General features: G+C 42.9%; 1 protein-coding gene across 4 annotated transcripts in view; it reads right to left on the bottom strand.

Moving 5' to 3' along the window:
- mapkbp1 (mitogen-activated protein kinase binding protein 1) overlaps positions 1 to 17,372 on the bottom strand; it is a 46,301-nt gene that overhangs the window by 23,797 nt on the left and 5,132 nt on the right. For all 4 annotated transcript variants that reach the window (XM_034297343.1, XM_034297344.1, XM_010894814.4 and 1 more), the window contains exons 3-7: positions 6,597 to 6,659; positions 3,520 to 3,577; positions 1,497 to 1,667; positions 1,140 to 1,277; positions 569 to 751 (exon numbers count right to left, since the gene is read on the bottom strand). In XM_034297343.1, the coding sequence (XP_034153234.1) occupies positions 569 to 751; positions 1,140 to 1,277; positions 1,497 to 1,667; positions 3,520 to 3,577; positions 6,597 to 6,659 (613 nt within the window). The remainder of the gene's footprint in view (positions 1 to 568; positions 752 to 1,139; positions 1,278 to 1,496; positions 1,668 to 3,519; positions 3,578 to 6,596; positions 6,660 to 17,372) is intronic.

Genomic DNA, 17,372 nt, shown 5'->3' with positions numbered 1-17,372 from the left:
ACTGAATGAGTCTACTGCGTGTTTGTGAAAATTGATCAGAATGTTCTATATATGGAGGCTTCATCTCCACCGTACGACAACGTACGTCTCGTACCTAGAAAGCCCTGGAAATCACAGTTACAGATAGAAATCAATGGCTGGCTGCAGCTGTACTGAAAAAGCACGTTTGGTGAAGGAGCGGGTGGTCTGGTGCCGTGCGGTAATAAGAGATGGGTTACAACCAACATGTCTTATTGTTTAACACATCCGTGGATCTGGTCAGGGATGTCACATGTTGTGTTACTTCTACCACATCTCGTCTGATGTGTAGTGTGTAGTGGTTTTTGTCTTTTCATAGTGTTACTCTCCGCCTGTGGACACAGCCAGGAAGCTACAGTCCTAGTGAAAACAGGAAGTAACCGACTGCCTGAATGTGCTGAATAAACAGGGAAGGGAAACATACACTAAAATGTCATGGAATTCAGGGTTTCTCTTTACAGGTGATACGCCCCTTTGAGCACTGAAGCCAAAGCCTTTGGATTACATGTACAATTCAGTCAATTTGCTGACGGCTAGTCTAGTGACTTACCCTAAGCTCTACCCATTTGTCCAGCAGGCGCTTCTCGTTGAACTCGCAGAGCAGGCCTGAAGAGGTGATGCAGAAAGTGCTGCCATCTTTACGACCCTTCCCGCACGCCACGTCAGAGAAGAAGTTGTTCCTCAACTCCCCCAGTAGCCCAGAGCGACCCAGCAGAGGAACTGTGGCGCTCACCTAGAGAGGGAGGAAGGGACATGATGTCCATCAGTTTGTCATACACTGGATGTAAGACATATGTATGGCTAGCGATGTGGCATCTTCCTGAAGAGAACTGCTACTCCGACTATTCCTTATTTGTTTATGCCTACTTTTCCATGCCTACTTCAACAAACCACTGGCTTACTGATTATGTGACTATGTGAATTAGGTGCGCTGTTAAAATCTAACCATTGTGCGAAGCGGCCAGAGGTCAAGAGCACCAGTTGGGAGGAAACGGCATATGTCAAGAGAACTTCCCATGGAGGCTTGGTTAGTTAATGTGTCATAAGTCCATGAAGTCATTGTAGGTCAGTTATGAATTAGGTTGGGTTGTTATTGGTGTGTCTGCCTGACTGTATAATACCTTGGAGGATTTAGTGTGATCCAGGTACCAGAACTTGACGTGCCTGTTCCCCGCTGTGACAAAGTAGGAGCTGTCGTCTGAGAAGGACACCGCTGTCACTTTACTGGACACTTTGTTTGCTGCCACCACAATGTTTTTCTGAGGAGGAACAACAGTAAAGCTTAGCAAAGGACTGTACATACACAAAAATATATACATATATATATACACACACATACAGCTCTGGAAAAAATTAAGCTACCACTGCACCTTTTTCAGTCTAGATGTAGGAGTCCTTTCATTCATCCAAAATGTATATATTTCAACATAAGACCAACAAAGCCTCAATGAAGACCCAATTAGGGAGTATCTAGCTACCTTCCAGGCCCAGACATTGACCATCATGTCGTGTTGGTATCCCACACTGACGATGTACTTGCTGTTGGGGCTGAAGGCCACGCAGGAGATGCCGTATTTATGCTCGTGTAGCTCGGCCACCTGGGACCGCTCTGCCACCTCCCACACCCGTACAGCAGGCATGTGTCCACTCTGGAGGGGGAGGGAGACCAGCCAGGAGAGGGGAGGGAGACCAGCCACGAGAGAGGGGGAGGGAGATGAACCAGGAGAGGGGGGGGGGGGACCAGCCGGGGGGGGGGGGGCAGCCAGGAGAGGGGAGGGAGACCAGCCAGGAGAGAGGGGGAGATCAACCAGGAGAGAGGGGGAGGGAGACCAGCCAGGAGAGAGGGGGAGATGAATCAGGAGGCGGGGGGGAGACCAGCGGGGGGGGGGGGGGCAGCCAGGAGAGGGGAGGGAGACCAGCCAAGAGAGAGGGGGAGGGAGATCAACAAGGAGAAAGGGGGAGGGAGACCAGCCGGGGGGGGGGGGGGGTCAGCCAGGAGAGTGGGGTGAAGGACAGAAATAAGGATTTGTTACAATTGGTAGAATCATACTTGTAAAGCACAAAGACGTTCTGAATTCTTTCATAGTACTTGCATGTTTCACCCATCAAAACACAGTTGGTGAATTTATTTCCAGGCAATTAATGACACTGTCACTAATGACAACTTGACGGGATTGTATCCACAAGAGGTGTCTCCCTTCAAAATCCCTGGACCTAGTCTATCATGCAGTCTGAGAACAGGATGTTCCCTGCCACAGTTCCCCAAGATGGTCATGATTTGTCTCATGCATCTTAGTGATGGAACAGAAGATCAGGTCCAGGAAATTTAAAGAGGACCGGGAAGGATGCATAAGCCTGGGAATGAATTCGAATGGGTCTCTGGTAGTTTCCTCCACTCTGCAGACTGATTCTCTGCATGCATCTTTCTAATAGCAGCTATGGAAAGACAAACTATAAGAGAGATCTTACAGGCCTATAATCTATAGATGTCAGAAGCAGGTTGGTGCAGGGTTTGTTAGTATGTAAGTACAGACTACAGAAGCAGCTAGATTCAATAACCTACAGTTCGGAGCGGTTCAATGGATGGAATTTGCTTTTGTTGCCCTTTTTTTGGAAAACAAGCCAATCCGGACAGCAGCTGATGACGTGTAGCTGTGTAAAGACAGAGCAGCAGACTGTGTGGACAGAGGACCGCCCTTTGACAGCATGCAGAGCAGCAGGCGCCTGCAGCACGGTCAGCTAGCTGCACCACAAAGGACAGGCAGGCAGGGAGACAGATGACCAGTATATGCTGTGGGCCTCCTTATGCCTCCCTCCACCTCCCTCTGACAGAGTCAGTCTGGCACCCTGTCCCTGCCTGCTGCCATGGAAACCTTGCAGTGGCGCACACATATTCACTTTCATTCTCAAACACACACACAGACACACACTCTGGGGCAGACTAGTGAAGGAAAGATGAGTATGGTAGACTACAGAGGTAGACAAATGAGGAAAATACTATTGAGGGAAAGACTAGTGAAGCAGACAGGTGAGGTAGACTTGTGATGGAGAGTAGAGAGACTGAATGGAGAAGCAGTGTAGCGAGGCAGAGCAGCGAGGCAGAGCAGCGAGGCAGAATAGATAAGCATATTAGAGAGGCAGAGTAGAAGAGCAGAGTAGCGAGGCAGACTAGTGAGGTAGACTTGTGATGCAGAGTAGAAAAGCAGAGTAGCGAGGCAGACTAGTGAGGTAGACTTGTGATGCAGAGTAGAAAAGCAGAGTAGAGAGGCAGACTAGTGAGGTAGACTTGTGATGCAGAACAGAGAAGCAGAGTAGAGAGGTAGAGCCAACAAACTTCAGTTACAGTTATGGAAACCTTCCTAAGTATAGGATGTGGCCAAGACAGTTCTGACCTGTGGTGTTGTACACCAGCCCAACCACTGGTCGTGGAGCACCACAGTCAGCACCACAGGAAGATACAACTACAGTACAAATGGTCAGGCACAACGGGACAACACTCACCTCTCCTGTGACCACATATTTACCATCAGGGGAAAAGGACAGAGTGGTGATAGTTTTCCTGTGAAGAGGAGACAGAGGAGAGGAAAGCTTTCATCATTGCTGAAGAGAAGAAAAAATTGGGGTTTTCCGCTCGGGCTACACTCCATGACAAAGGCAAAACACACCACAATCAATATATCTGCCTGAGGATTAGTGTCAACATCGTCCCCTGGAGTAGCACATCGAGGCATGTACCTACACTTCTAACAGCAGGAAGGAAGTTCCAAACAATAGCTCCTTTATCGACCGTCTAGTTTGGGAACTCAATGCCGGCAGTGGCTGTAAAGACACGTACAGTATTGAGTTTTACGAAACGTAAAACGTCACCTATCTGAACGGTTAACTCAACTGCCCGACATGAGACTAAAATTGTGGATTGAAAAGGTTACATTTCGTGGTTGTTTTTTGAACTGATGAACCAGTTACCAAGGTCCGCTACTCAAAAAGTAAAAAAAGAAATTCAAACAGCTTTCACTTAATCTCTAATTAAAATGCTGCACTAAACAAATGTACATGTGGGGTTAGAATACTGTAACCTAATTATGGCATAGTAATAATGACTGTGTTGAAATAACCTGTGGAAGTTGGGTGGAGGGGATGTGACGTTCCAATATTAGCCTCCAACCAGGAGAGTGTAACATAACTAACCCATTTAGGTATATGATAGAGTGGAGTATTGAAGGAGCCGGGGCAGTCCAATTAGAGGGTTTGGTTGGTTTTAGAGCGGTGGCCATCTTAGCACCTTTTATCAGGAGATTGGTCATGGAATAACATGAAGCACCTCTGGCAATAGCCAATGGAATGACTTGCTGTAAACAAGCAAGACTAAGATACTTCATTATTTAAGAGCATTTGGGAGAATTTGGATCCAAGTCTGTACTGTATTCTAGTGTCAGTAAAATGAATATCGATATTTACTGGTTTTCAGAAGTCTTAAAAAGTCTGATAATAACTAAGCAACGTAGAGAGAAAGTGGTGCTATGGCGTTTCCCAGACAACGTATAGGCTTCACTCTAAGCATATGACTGGTTGTTCCAAGTAGTCACAGTCACATTGGTTTAGAGGGCACTCCTTCAGCTCAAATACTGTGACTACATCTACCTCTGCTTTCCCACACATGAAAGGGGTTGGCAGTGCCTTTGAAGCCAGGTGCCCCTCTGGTCGTGGCTGACAGTGTCTAGTTCTCTCACCTCTCAGTGTTCAGTTTCCCCATTCCAGGTTTGCTCTTTTGTTGCATATTTGTCACACTGAACGGTGTCACAGCTTAATACAAAATGCAATATAAGACCAAGAGAAAATTTGGTGTTGAAATTATAATTTTATTTATTTAAGGACAACAGTTATACAACACCAACTGGCCCTGGGTGAAAAAGTGATTGCCCATGTGAACTTAATAACTTCTTGGACCACCTTTAACAGTAACAACTGCATGCAACCGCATCATAAAATTGTAGATCCGTCTTTCTCATCGCTGTGGAGGAATCTTGGCACACTTTCAACAGAATTGCCTATAATTCAGCTATATTGGAGGGTTTTCTAGCATGGACTGCTTGTTTAAGGTTCTGCCACAGCATCTCGATTGGGTTAAAGTCTAAACTTTAACTGTGCCACTCCCTAAACAATTTTTTTGTATTCTAAAATGGACTTACCCTTATGTTTAGGATCATTGCACGGCTGCATAAATGAATTATGCTTCAGTTTCAGATCACAAAATGATGATTGCACATTATCCTTCAGAGTTTTCTAGTATAGAGCAGAATTCATGGTTTCTTCAATGATGGCAAGTCTTCCAGGCCCTGAGGTAGCAAAGCATCCCCACACCATCACACTGCCTCCACCATGTTTGACTGTTGGGATGATGTTCTTATTGTGAAATACTGTGTTAGCTATACACCAGACATACCAGGACCCATGTCTTCCAAAATTTACTTTTTTTACTATCCCAGGCAACTTGGGTGTCATCAATGTGCTTTTTCACATATGTGAGATGAGCACTAATGTTTCTCTAGTAACCAGTGGTTTGCACCTTGCAATTCTCTCATGAATTCCATTTTATTGTCGAATCATGAAGGATGATCTTAGCTGAGGCTAGAGATGGCTGTAGTTCCTTACATGTTTCCCTGGTTTTTTGACCTCCTGGATGAATCGTTGCTGCGCCTTTGAAGGACTTTTGGTAGGCCGGCCACTCCTGGGAAGATTCACCACCATTCCAGGTTTTTTCCATTTGGAGATATTGGCTGTCACCGTGGTTCGCTGGAATCCCAGAGCTTTAGAAATGCCTTTGTAACACTTTCCTAATTTCTTCCAAAATGTCTTTTGATTGCAGGCTGGTTGAGACCTGTAGCCTACTACACAGTGATGGAGAGGCTCTATATAAGTCATGTTGTGATTGAACAGGGCTGGCAGTAATCCAGTCTGGGTGTGTCTGCTCTAATTAAATGATAAATAAAAATGGGGTTAATGTGTTGATTGAGTAACTAATGGGAAAATCACTTTTATCCTACCCAAAAGAAAGTATAATTTAAACACAAAATGTTGTGTTTAGTTGGGTTCTCTTTGTCTTCGATTACATTTGGTATGAAGATCTGAAACAATTCATTATGACAAATATTCAGCAATAGAGGAAATCAGGAAGGAGGCAAACACTTTTTCTACTTTGTAAACCCTTTTGTTTCCTTCTAAAATGTGTAATTCAGTAAGTTTCTTAAGTAGGAATGATGTCTGCATACCACATGCAACAGCATGACATGAGAGTTTACGTAAAAAACTGAAATGTGACTAGATCGGCGATTGGCCATGTCATCCTCCAGAACATAGTTTTCTTTAAGTCTGTTTGAGGTGATTTTTTATTCTTCAATTCAAGCTTAGGCAGCAAAAAACAACATTATACAAGATTATTTGGGTATGGTCTGATGGAATAGGAACTTTGTGAACGTCCAGCTGGCGGGAACCATCCATTAACCTGGCTGTGCATGACTTGCCAGTCGGTGACACAGTGAATAGGAAGCTCCAGTCAGAGTGAGGTAACGCAGCCTTACCTGGAGCTGTTGAGGATGTGATGCTGTTTGTTCTTTTTGGGGTTCAGTAGCACCACCACACATCTGCAGGAACAAAAAGCAAAGTTAACTAAACTAAAGAGCAGAGTTAGGTAAGCAGTGGACATAAATAAAGCTCATGCTAAAAGCGCGGATGACAACACAGACAACATGAAATTCCCTGCTATCAAGTGTCTAGGAATAGAACAACATGAGTAACACTAAAATAGTTGCATTAATATGTATGTCCCCCTTTAAATGTTCAACCGAAACTCTAAATGCAATAGTTGCATAGTCACTGAGCATTTGTGAGTGAATGCATAAGCACTTAGCAGCATGACAGAGCAAAAACCTTGTTTCCTTTTTCAGCTTCCATTTGTTCTTTCATCTCCCAGTGGGGAAACACTACTAAAAGTGTCTGAAAGAGAACCAGGGCCTTTTATCTTATCACACGAGAACAGGAGGATGAGAGGACACTTGTTGGGCGGTAGTCACTGACAACGTGTGAGGGGTGAGGCACTGTTGAGACTGAGCTCCAGGTGTACCACCTCAGAGACCACCTAAGAGACAGAAACTGAGACTGGGCAGATAGAGAACGGCACAGAAAAGATCAAGGTGCACTCTGAGAAACTTCACAGTAGCTACACAATAATAACATTTGCTGAGCTATTTACTAGCACATAGCAGTAACTGAAAACACTGTATCTTGTTCTTAAAGGTGATATTTATTTATTTTTAAGAAGAAGTAAAAAAAAAAAATCCTAAATGCTAAATGTGTTTTCCAGTCAGTGGCCTTTCAGTGGAACAGGGGGGAAATAAATTAAACACTGTAAAAGGATGAAGGGAAAGATGTTGTCATACTGCAGAGTGAACAGCAGTTTCCAAATTGCAGTGTTGTAGCGACATGCCAAACGTTACCTAACCTCACTCTCAAAGTCTCCTTACAATACAACAGGGCACCGTGACTGCAGCCTGATAGGACACTGAGTTTTACCACGGAGATGCTTAATAGAGTCCCAGCTGTCTCCTCAGTTCCAACTGTCCTTTGCTGAGAGGGAAGACCCACTGCCCTGGCACTGCTCGACCCAGGGCTACCCACACAGGCCTCCCCGCCTGTTGCCCAGGGCTGTGTGGGAAACTGGGGCGGCTTCTGTTTTCAGCCTGAACGGCCGCATAGGTTGTAAATAAACACAGGGACTGTCATAGTTATTGGCTCGAAGCCAGGCAGCTTTACCAACCCTGCACACTGCAATACACAATGAAAGAAAGGAGAGGAGAGAGTCCCAAATGACATCGAATTCCCTTTGTAGTGCACTACTTCCAACCAGGCCTAAGTAGCGCACTATAGAGAACAGGGTGCTGTTCCAGTACTTGGCTCAATATGGGCCCTTGGAGACTGTTTTATGCTGACTGCTGTGCTTGCTGGTGTCACATTCAGAGAGCAGCCAGAGAGGACTGTGGGAAGACGGGGCAGGCAGGCCAGCTGGGCCTCAGGCAGGGAGGCCACAACGCAGTACAACAAGCCTCTGCTGGGCTGTCTTCTCATTCAATAGGTAGAGGAGCTACACACTACTGAAAGAATATACGTCAGTGCCTTGGTGGTCATCCGGTCTGTGATTTATAGGCCCGGGTCAGTAGTTGAGGAATGGCTGTCTACTCTGTGTCATTACTTCAGCCAGAGTCGAGGGGCTGGGAGGGAGATGATCTCATGGACAATATCCCATTACTCATCTCACCACATAGACATTACTGAGACTCTTTCCCTCCATTCCACAGTTCCACTGGCTTCAACAGGGTGAAGTGTGGAGGACTGTTGGACAGTGAGTTGTACAGCCTATTTACATTATATGTAGGTCAATAATAGTCTTATTGGATTGGAGAGGATATACATATAGAATGAGGTAGGATAGACAGACTGGTTTAAATCAATGGACTTAGAAACGGCTTCCTTTCTCTAGGGGAAAGATTTTCCTGTTTAAAATGTTTGTGAACGAAATAGCTACTCCCCTACAGTACTACAAGACACATTTTCTCAAATAACTAATATCTCCCATCACTGTTTGAGTCTTAAAATCAAGTAGGGTACGCGTACCTATTAAGCACATTACCACGTTTACATTGAAATAAAAAAGAAAACAAAATATATTTTTGTGGCATTTAATGTCTCTACCAATATATACGCGTTACATCCATATAACTTTATTTTAAGACAATCAGATATGCCATTATTAACTTATGGATTAACAAGAGGGCTTTAAAGGAAACACTTGCATAAAAATGACATTACCTGAGCAAAGTGGAAATTAATCATCATTAATGTGAATTAATCATCATTAATCAACATGTTTAATATAAACTTTTGGATAGTGTCCAGTGTATATTTAGCAGCAATACACTTTTTGTTAAAATATCTCAAAGAATGAGTCAATCCGTCATTTTACTGTAAACCACTAGTATTCCTATTAAGCACATTTGGTTACTTTGTATTGAAACAGGCAATATGTGTTTTTTAATCGCATTCAAACCTAACAGAAAGGAATATAGTTTGTGCTATGGGTAAAACAACTAATTGATGATGCTGATTATAAAAAAACATTTCATTATTTATTCATTAGCCAAAAAATTACAATGGCGTAAAGACAGGTGGAAAGACAGGTGGAAAGACACCGGTGGAAAGTCATGTAACATTCAAATCTAACTTACATTACGCAGGAGCATTACTGTGATGGATGATGCACATGATGAGAAAACACATTGGAGACATTATGAACGAGAAACAGGAATCAGCACAATAAGTTCAATTTAAAACAAGTGTGCCATCGTCTGAGCTTGTTGTATTAAGGTTCATGGTATCACATGCACTTTTGAGTGAGAAATCATACAACTCGAATGCATGGTTTGATTGTGTATTAATGAACATTTGCACCACCAATCTTTGGGGGGAACTTGTGAACTTGCCTGTTAGCTAGCCATTCACTATGTTAAGATGAATCACATCGTTGTATGTTTTATGTCCTAAATGTCAAATGTATTTCTGTGCATTTTCCAGTAATTATTATTTGATCAGTTGCAATAATTCAGGTATTTTAAATGTTTGTTTATAAATTTATGTAAATTAGTTCTTTATAATACATACAAATGAAATGTGTAACTCTAAATCCAAGGATGGGCTTACTTGGAACATCCATGGGCTTATGGAGCACACTTGCTACCCATTAAGCCCATTCCAGACTTCTCACATAGTTCATAAATTATATTTTCCTGAAATGAATCTTTAATTTCATCTCCATGTTGTTTTGAAAACATTGCGCGGTATATATTAGAAATGTCTAAAATTTGATTTTCATCGACTTAATAGGTATATATACCCTATAGATCCATCTCCTCACAATGGGAACATTTTTGCCACTGGGACACATAAGACCTCTATTGGTGGAATACTGGCCATTCTGAATTTGTGAATAATGCCATAAAGACTACACCAATATTACCTAAAATCTTCATGATCAAACTTGATATTGGTCATCTATTGACAAAAGTCTTTAACAATTGCACAGACCAGCATCAAAAAATAAAAAACGCTATTGACCAATAAACTTTCACATCGGTGTGGTCTGGCACATAAAATGCCTATAGATGAGACAGCGATTATTGTTTTAACAGAGGTGTAAGAAGTACAAATAAAGGTACTTGGCTGGGTTCACCAGTTTTGGGAAGTTCCTAATTAACACCTAAATAACAAGTGACCTTAACTGATCAATTTCACTAGTCCTTTTTAATTCATTGATCATTGGTTAGTTACTGGCTAGTTAAACTCCCTTTACCTGGTCATTTAGGTCTTAATTAGAAACATTAAACGCTTGAAATAATAAACACAGCCAAATCTAGCTGAGTACGTTTACTTTATACATGTTACCCCAATGAGTATTATGGCATCATTTGAAACTATAAACACTACTAACATATGTAAGTACATTCGGCTGCCAGCATCACATATTCATAGTGTTTACTGAAGATCTGCTGCACTCCCACACACATCAGCTGCATTTTTAGGATGACAAGGTAGTTCTTCGGAAATATGAATACCTTAAGGCATTACGAAAGCTACTCTGCTTTCATTACTGGGAAAATGTTTGCCCAAGAGAGAACATAACACTAAACAAACACAGACATTATACAATGCCGACATAATATACATCACAAATAGCACCCTATTCCCAACTGTTCTATTAGCTTTAATACAAGTTGTGCACTGTGTCATGTAAAATAAACTTCCCAGCGTGAAAAAGCTCCCAATAGTAGTAATTGTACACTAATTGCTATGTCTCTGTAAGATCTGCTTCTCAGTTCAAACCAAATGTACTCCTTGCTGCATGAAAATGCGTAATACAAACGGTTCATGTTTTACATTTGAGTGATTTAGTAGACAGTCTTATCCAAAGACCACCATTACAATTTGTTACTTCCCTACCATGTTTTTCTACCCCCATAAAACATAAATAATTATTTAATATTTTGTGTAGAGATGTTACAAAGCACATTGTTGTGGGTTTTCTTGTTTTCTTGTTGTCAGTGCAATTCCATCCAATATCACTATCATTATCGCTCATACAAGCATCTAAGGAATCCAAAGAAGCTGAGGAATGGAACTTTGAACAAAATAATTGTCCAGTTTTTCTAAAACATTTAAAGTAAACGTATCATGCAAAGCAATTAAGGAAAACTATACCACTTTAAACAGGTCAGGTCTGGTTATTTACCTAGATAAGACAATGATACTGTTGCAAGCTGAAGATGGGTCAGAACGCTTTCAGTGGAACTTACATGGAAAATGATAAGCAAAGAACCAATGTCAGCCAATCAAGAAGTCCCTCCTACATGGAAACTGAATCACACTGCAATGCAAACATACCAAAGAAACCTTCTTCTGACAGCTGCAAAACACTAAAAACATTGTTCAGGCAGCAAGTATTTTAACTGACTTCAAAGAAATAGGACTCCTTTTGAACAGGATCAGTCGTAGGTGCCTTGAGAATGTCCTATCTACACTTGGCCTGCTGATATATGAGAAAGGCCACTGATGATTACCACTATTTGTACAACAACAGAGCAGATCCCTTCATTGTCCCGAAGCCGTTTGAGGCCCTGCATGCTCTGTATCAGGGCCATTCTTCAAGGACCTCTGTGTATTTTGATCCGTTCAACCTTGCTTCAATCTTAATCAGTCTTCCGCTCCATGTCTCTGAGAAACATCACCATAGCATGATACTCTACCACACCATCATGCTGCAGAGATGGTTGCCTTCTATGAACTCTAAAGCCCAGTTAGAATGGGCATTGGGTTCTTGGTCATCTCCCTGAACGAAGCCCTTCTTGGCCAGGTACTTAGTTCTTGGAAGAGTCTTGGTGGCTCCAATCTGCTTCCATTTCACAATGAAGGAGCCCACTGTTCTCCTGGAAACTATCAATGCTTTAGCAAATTGTTTTTATATAGTTATTATAATTGTCCATACATACGTTACATATACATGGTTGTGCCTTTTCCAAACACAATCAATTGAATTTTCTACAGATGGACTTAAATTTACAAAGGTTGTTAATGAGCACACTATGGTGTGTTATGGGAAAGAGTCTGAATACTTTAGCTGTTCATGTGGACATGGACAACAGGGCAGATTTAACACAAGGCAGATGGTAGTTGTCTTTTTCAAGTGTGTAGCCACATATTATATAAAGTATTTTGGTAGAGTGCGAGGGTTGGGGTACCACCTTTGCCTAATTTTGAGCCAGGAAAACCCATGTGGGTGTGCGTGCGTGTGAGATATATATATATATATATATACATAGACACAATTTATTTTTAAACTGTAGTCTCATTGCAGGGACCTACGTCCCATGAGCACTACCTACATACAGTGTTTGATTCTGGTTCAGTCGTGTTAGGCCTATTGCCTTGCACGCCAGTGACCAACAGTGTGAACTAGACAGGCTACGATGTAGCACTGATAAACAAATAAAACATAATTTCCCAACAATAGAATGGTAGCTAGTAAAAATGCTGAGTGGCTAGTAACTTTGGAAAACCACTAGCCACAATGGCTGGTGAGCCAAAAAGTTAATGTCAAGCACTGATGAGCATCCTACACTGTATCTACAGTTGACTAATGGCTAAACATCCTATACTGTAACTACAGTTAATTTAGGGATAAGCATCCTATACTGTACCTATGTATAATTCATGGTAGGCTGAGTAATGACATTGGCACACAATCCCCATCACCGTCAGCCATCTGGTGGGTTGGTTTAAACAGACTGACAGGTGTTCAAGCCAAGAGATGAAAAAGCCCTACGGAGCTGGTGTCAGCAAAGAGGGGATATCAGTTTCCATTCCAACACGAGAGGGATTGTATTTGGCCAGTTAAGTCCACTTTACAGACGACCCCCTCCCTCCCGGCCTCTACCTCCATGCAAGCTGATCCGGTCTTATTTGTCATCCTCCGATCATGCTGAGACAGACTGGGCAAACTCATCGTTAATCTGCTCTGCTGTAAGTCATTGGTCCTCTGTCCCGTCCGCCCAGGGCTGTCAGGGTAATGTCTAGAGTGTCCTCAGCTATAGGCTGCTAATACCTACTGTGGAACCCCTGATGAAGTGCAGAGTACAGTAGCTCTCCCAACGTTGGTATCTGTTAAATGTATTGCATCAGAGCCAAAAAAGTGTGCAGCTTTTCTTCTGGGTTGACTATAAAACAGACTACCAGACAGACTCTTGATACAGACTCTTGACATCGGTCTTGATTAAAAAAAGAAAGTGCTTAAAACAGTCTTTCATGGATGCCAAATATTTGCTTCTTTCATTAGGACTGTTTTTTTTTTTTAATTCTTCTTGTTTGTCCAGAATCTCTTGTTTGTCCATCCAGCGCCCCGAGCCTCAATGTTTCCTTTGAGAATACAATGGGGCTTGGGTTGCAAGCTTGCACTTTCAAAGGCTGTAGTAAGACCCTTTAGAACAGAGCTGCAATGCAGCACAGAGGCAAAGCCCACTCCTCTACTGGAGTCACAGCATCCAGCCAGGGCCTGCAGCATGAGCGTTCCCCCTCTCCCCACGCCTGTTCTCCCCTTACCTTCCCCCCACAGCCCCCCGCCACCTCCCCCCCTCCACACACACACACACACACACACACACTCACTCTACTGACCCAGTTTGCTGCAGTGCGGTGTAGTCACGCAGGGGGGTCCACGGCACACATCTAGTCAAGCATGTTCGATTTCTCCCGGCGGCGGGACGGCTAATGCTCATTGCAGACTTTTATTCCACATCAGTAGACGATGCTGCCTTAGTTGACCCAGCCATACATTCACATTCCATACAGTACTGTCCTGTTTAATAGCCTCACATTTCAATCAAGGCTGCACTGTAATTTACAATGGAAATTGGCCGATAGTCTGCTGCATTCCGGTTCTGCCACAGACGTTCTAACCGAAGAGGAAGCGTAATTTAGGGAGAACACAGCTGCTGTAAATCAAACAAATGTCCTCCCTTGTCACTCAGCATTCATTGACTTTGGGATCCAGATATTCCAGTTTTAGCCTTTTGAGAATGAGGACAACCATTCTGATCCTTGGCTGGCTGCATATCAACACAGCAGGGCCTAGAGGCTACGAGTTACACAACCACATATTCCTGACAGCATCAGGCGCCAGTGGAATAGAACAATAACACTGATACTAGACCAACAACAATGTTTCAGAAAGAATACTGTCAGACTAGTCGAAGCCAGTCGACTGTTTCTGTAGTGGAAGTCAGCCTGATGGAGGCAACAAGTACAAACCCTGAACGGACCAAGAACAGGACCACTAGAAACATCTAATAAAGGGGCCTACATCCCTACTTAATTTGAACACATAAACAGAGGAACACAGAGGAACACACGGAGGCCTGTATATATTGTATAGCTGTGCCAAGACAAACGGCGACAGTGTGACAAATTGTGTACTCCCCAATAAAAAACGAATCAATATATCAACACCGCTTTAGGGACCTGTTCAGACATTATTTAATTAAAGATCTTAATGAGCCATGCACGTATTGCTGTCAAAGTAACATAAATTATTATCTAGCCTGCTATATACACATCTACCTTGTACTGAACCAAATGATATATGAAAACATATTTAATTGTGGTAACAGACACATAAAGTACTTTTTTTTTGTATATAATTTTTGGGAATATCTATGAAATGCACGCTGTTGTATGTATTTAAAAATGTTTTAGAGCAGTGGTTCCCAACCTTGGCCTCTCCAAAGGGAGCACTTCAGAAGCCTCATGAGGGTTTACTAGTAGAATGCACCTGAGGGGGTAGTTCAGGGGAAATTCAGTGGGCGGCACAGTCAGCGAACAAGCTTGGGAATCACTGTGTAGAGAATACGTTGCCATTTCAGGTGCACCATAGCTAGGTCTACAAGTATCCCAGGGTTAAACTCATTAGTTCACATGGTAAGAAAATGTTTTGTAATGGAAAAGTGTTTCATATTGGACGTGCTCAAGCTGCATCTTACAGTTCTATTCAGAATACTTCTGTTTATTTCCTGCAGAACACGAGCCGGCCCGTGAGTGACAGCTGTGTATAAGGGTTTGGCCTGATCCTCACCCCTGCAGACACTCTAGTGTGAAGCTGCTTCCTCTCACAGAAAGACATCTGCTTCATCTCCAAAATGGCACCCTATTCCCAAAAAGTGCACTACTTTTAACTAGGGCTCTGGTCATACATTTTCCACTATACAGGGAATATGGTGCAATTTGGGACTCATACTAATACATCTGTTGGATCTCATTGGTTTTGGAGCTCGACCTAACATGCGCATTAACACAAGGGGCTGACTAAGCAAGCAGAGAAATTGAAATGGATTCTGGGATTCCATTGTTGGTACGCCTGTGACTGACCATCTCGTCTGCAATCCCCAGAATCAATGTAGGCTTACCCCAGCCCTTCACACTACCAGGAATCTATACAGGCTAACCCAGGCCTTCACACTACCAGGAATCTATACAGGCTTACCCTGGCCTTCACACTACCAGGAATCTATACAGGCTTACCCAGGCCTTCACACTACCAGGAATCTATACAGGCTCACCCCAGCCCTTCACACTACCAGGAATCTATACAGGCTCACCCCAGCCCTTCACACTACCAGGAATCTATACAGGCTTACCCAGGCCTTCACACTACCAGGAATCTATACAGGCACACCCCAGCCCTTCACACTACCAGGAATCTATACAGGCTCACCCCAGCCCTTCACACTACCAGGAATCTATACAGGCTAACCCCAGCCCTTCACACTACCAGGAATCTATACAGGCTCACCCCAGCCCTTCACACTACCAGGAATCTATACAGGCTCACCCCAGCCATTCACACTACCAGGAATCTATACAGGCTTACCCCAGCCCTTCACACTACCAGGAAGTAGCCTATGTGGCATGGCTACTGTATTTATAATCAATGGTCTGGGTTGAAGGAACTATCAAACATTGTGCAGCCTGGGGGGAAAAACTGAATATCATAGACTGGGCTGTCATTGTTCCTCTCTGCTCAGTAGTAAGTGGTGACCATGTGGTGATGATGTGATTAACTGTATACATAAGAGTGCAGGCTCTGCTGCTGTTAGTCTGCCTGTCACACACGCACACACACACGTAACTAGATCAACGCTGTCACGGCACCGTGATGTTCACCAAACGTGACCGACGGTTTAACAGCTGACTGGGAACAATGACACATGCAACACCTCAAACATGATCTTCAATTTAGAGGAAGCAATTGCACCAAAATGAACACACAATGAAACATAAAATCTCAATAATCAGAAAATTACTACAGGTTTATTATATTTTAGGCTTCCAAAAACTACAAAATGCCGACTGAATTTTTTTTTATTACCATATATTACCCACATTCGGACAGGGACTGTGGGAACCTAAATAAATCCCTTCATGATAAATTTCCAAATTACATTCGTTTGACCGGTTTTAAGGAAAATATGTTGTGAAAACAACCAACATGAATTCACTTTGACTTAGATTATTATTTTATGTGGCTGAAATACTAAACAGCTTATATGACACAGGCCTCTATAAATGTTGCACAACCACAAAACACATTCTCTCAACATGCTAAAGGATTAAGGGACATGTCTACACTCTTGTTCCCATGTCAAGAAAAAGCATATGGTGTATCATCTTACTGCAAAAGTTAGTACTGTACTTCAAACATTTGTGAGAAGATAAAGGCCGGTAAGTGTCCAGATGTCAGTCCCTATTCCGACCCTCTGAACTCCCAAGATAAAAAGCAACCTGAAAACCAAGATGGCAGTGATATGACCTTACACTCATCAGTGTAGTCTGGCAGTAACAACTTAAGGAGATTACCAAGCACGTGATAGAGGGGCAGAGACTTCTGGCACATACTACTCTAGCTGATGTTGTCAGAGCCGTGTAAGGGGTCCATGCTCAACCTGGTTTTGTTTTTAGGACTTCCTATTCATTCAAGCTGAGGCACAGGAAAAATGAACAACCACTGTTGCTTTGAAGTTGAATAAACAAGCTGCAGAATGGCAAGATGTGGGAAGTCGGACAATACGCAATACTTGGCCAACAAAATATAGGCCTAATGGTCTACAGCAATGTTAAGGATTTGAATCCCTAAACCAAGATAACCACTGTTGTTTCTGATGGGAGGCTGCGAGTGCTCAGAACATGGGAAACAAGTTGGACAG

Source organism: Esox lucius, chromosome 15 (genome assembly GCF_011004845.1).
Source record: "Esox lucius isolate fEsoLuc1 chromosome 15, fEsoLuc1.pri, whole genome shotgun sequence".
NCBI lineage: Eukaryota > Metazoa > Chordata > Actinopteri > Esociformes > Esocidae > Esox > Esox lucius.
The sequence above is the reverse complement of the archived record's forward strand: the minus strand, read 5'-3'. Positions and strand labels throughout refer to the sequence as shown.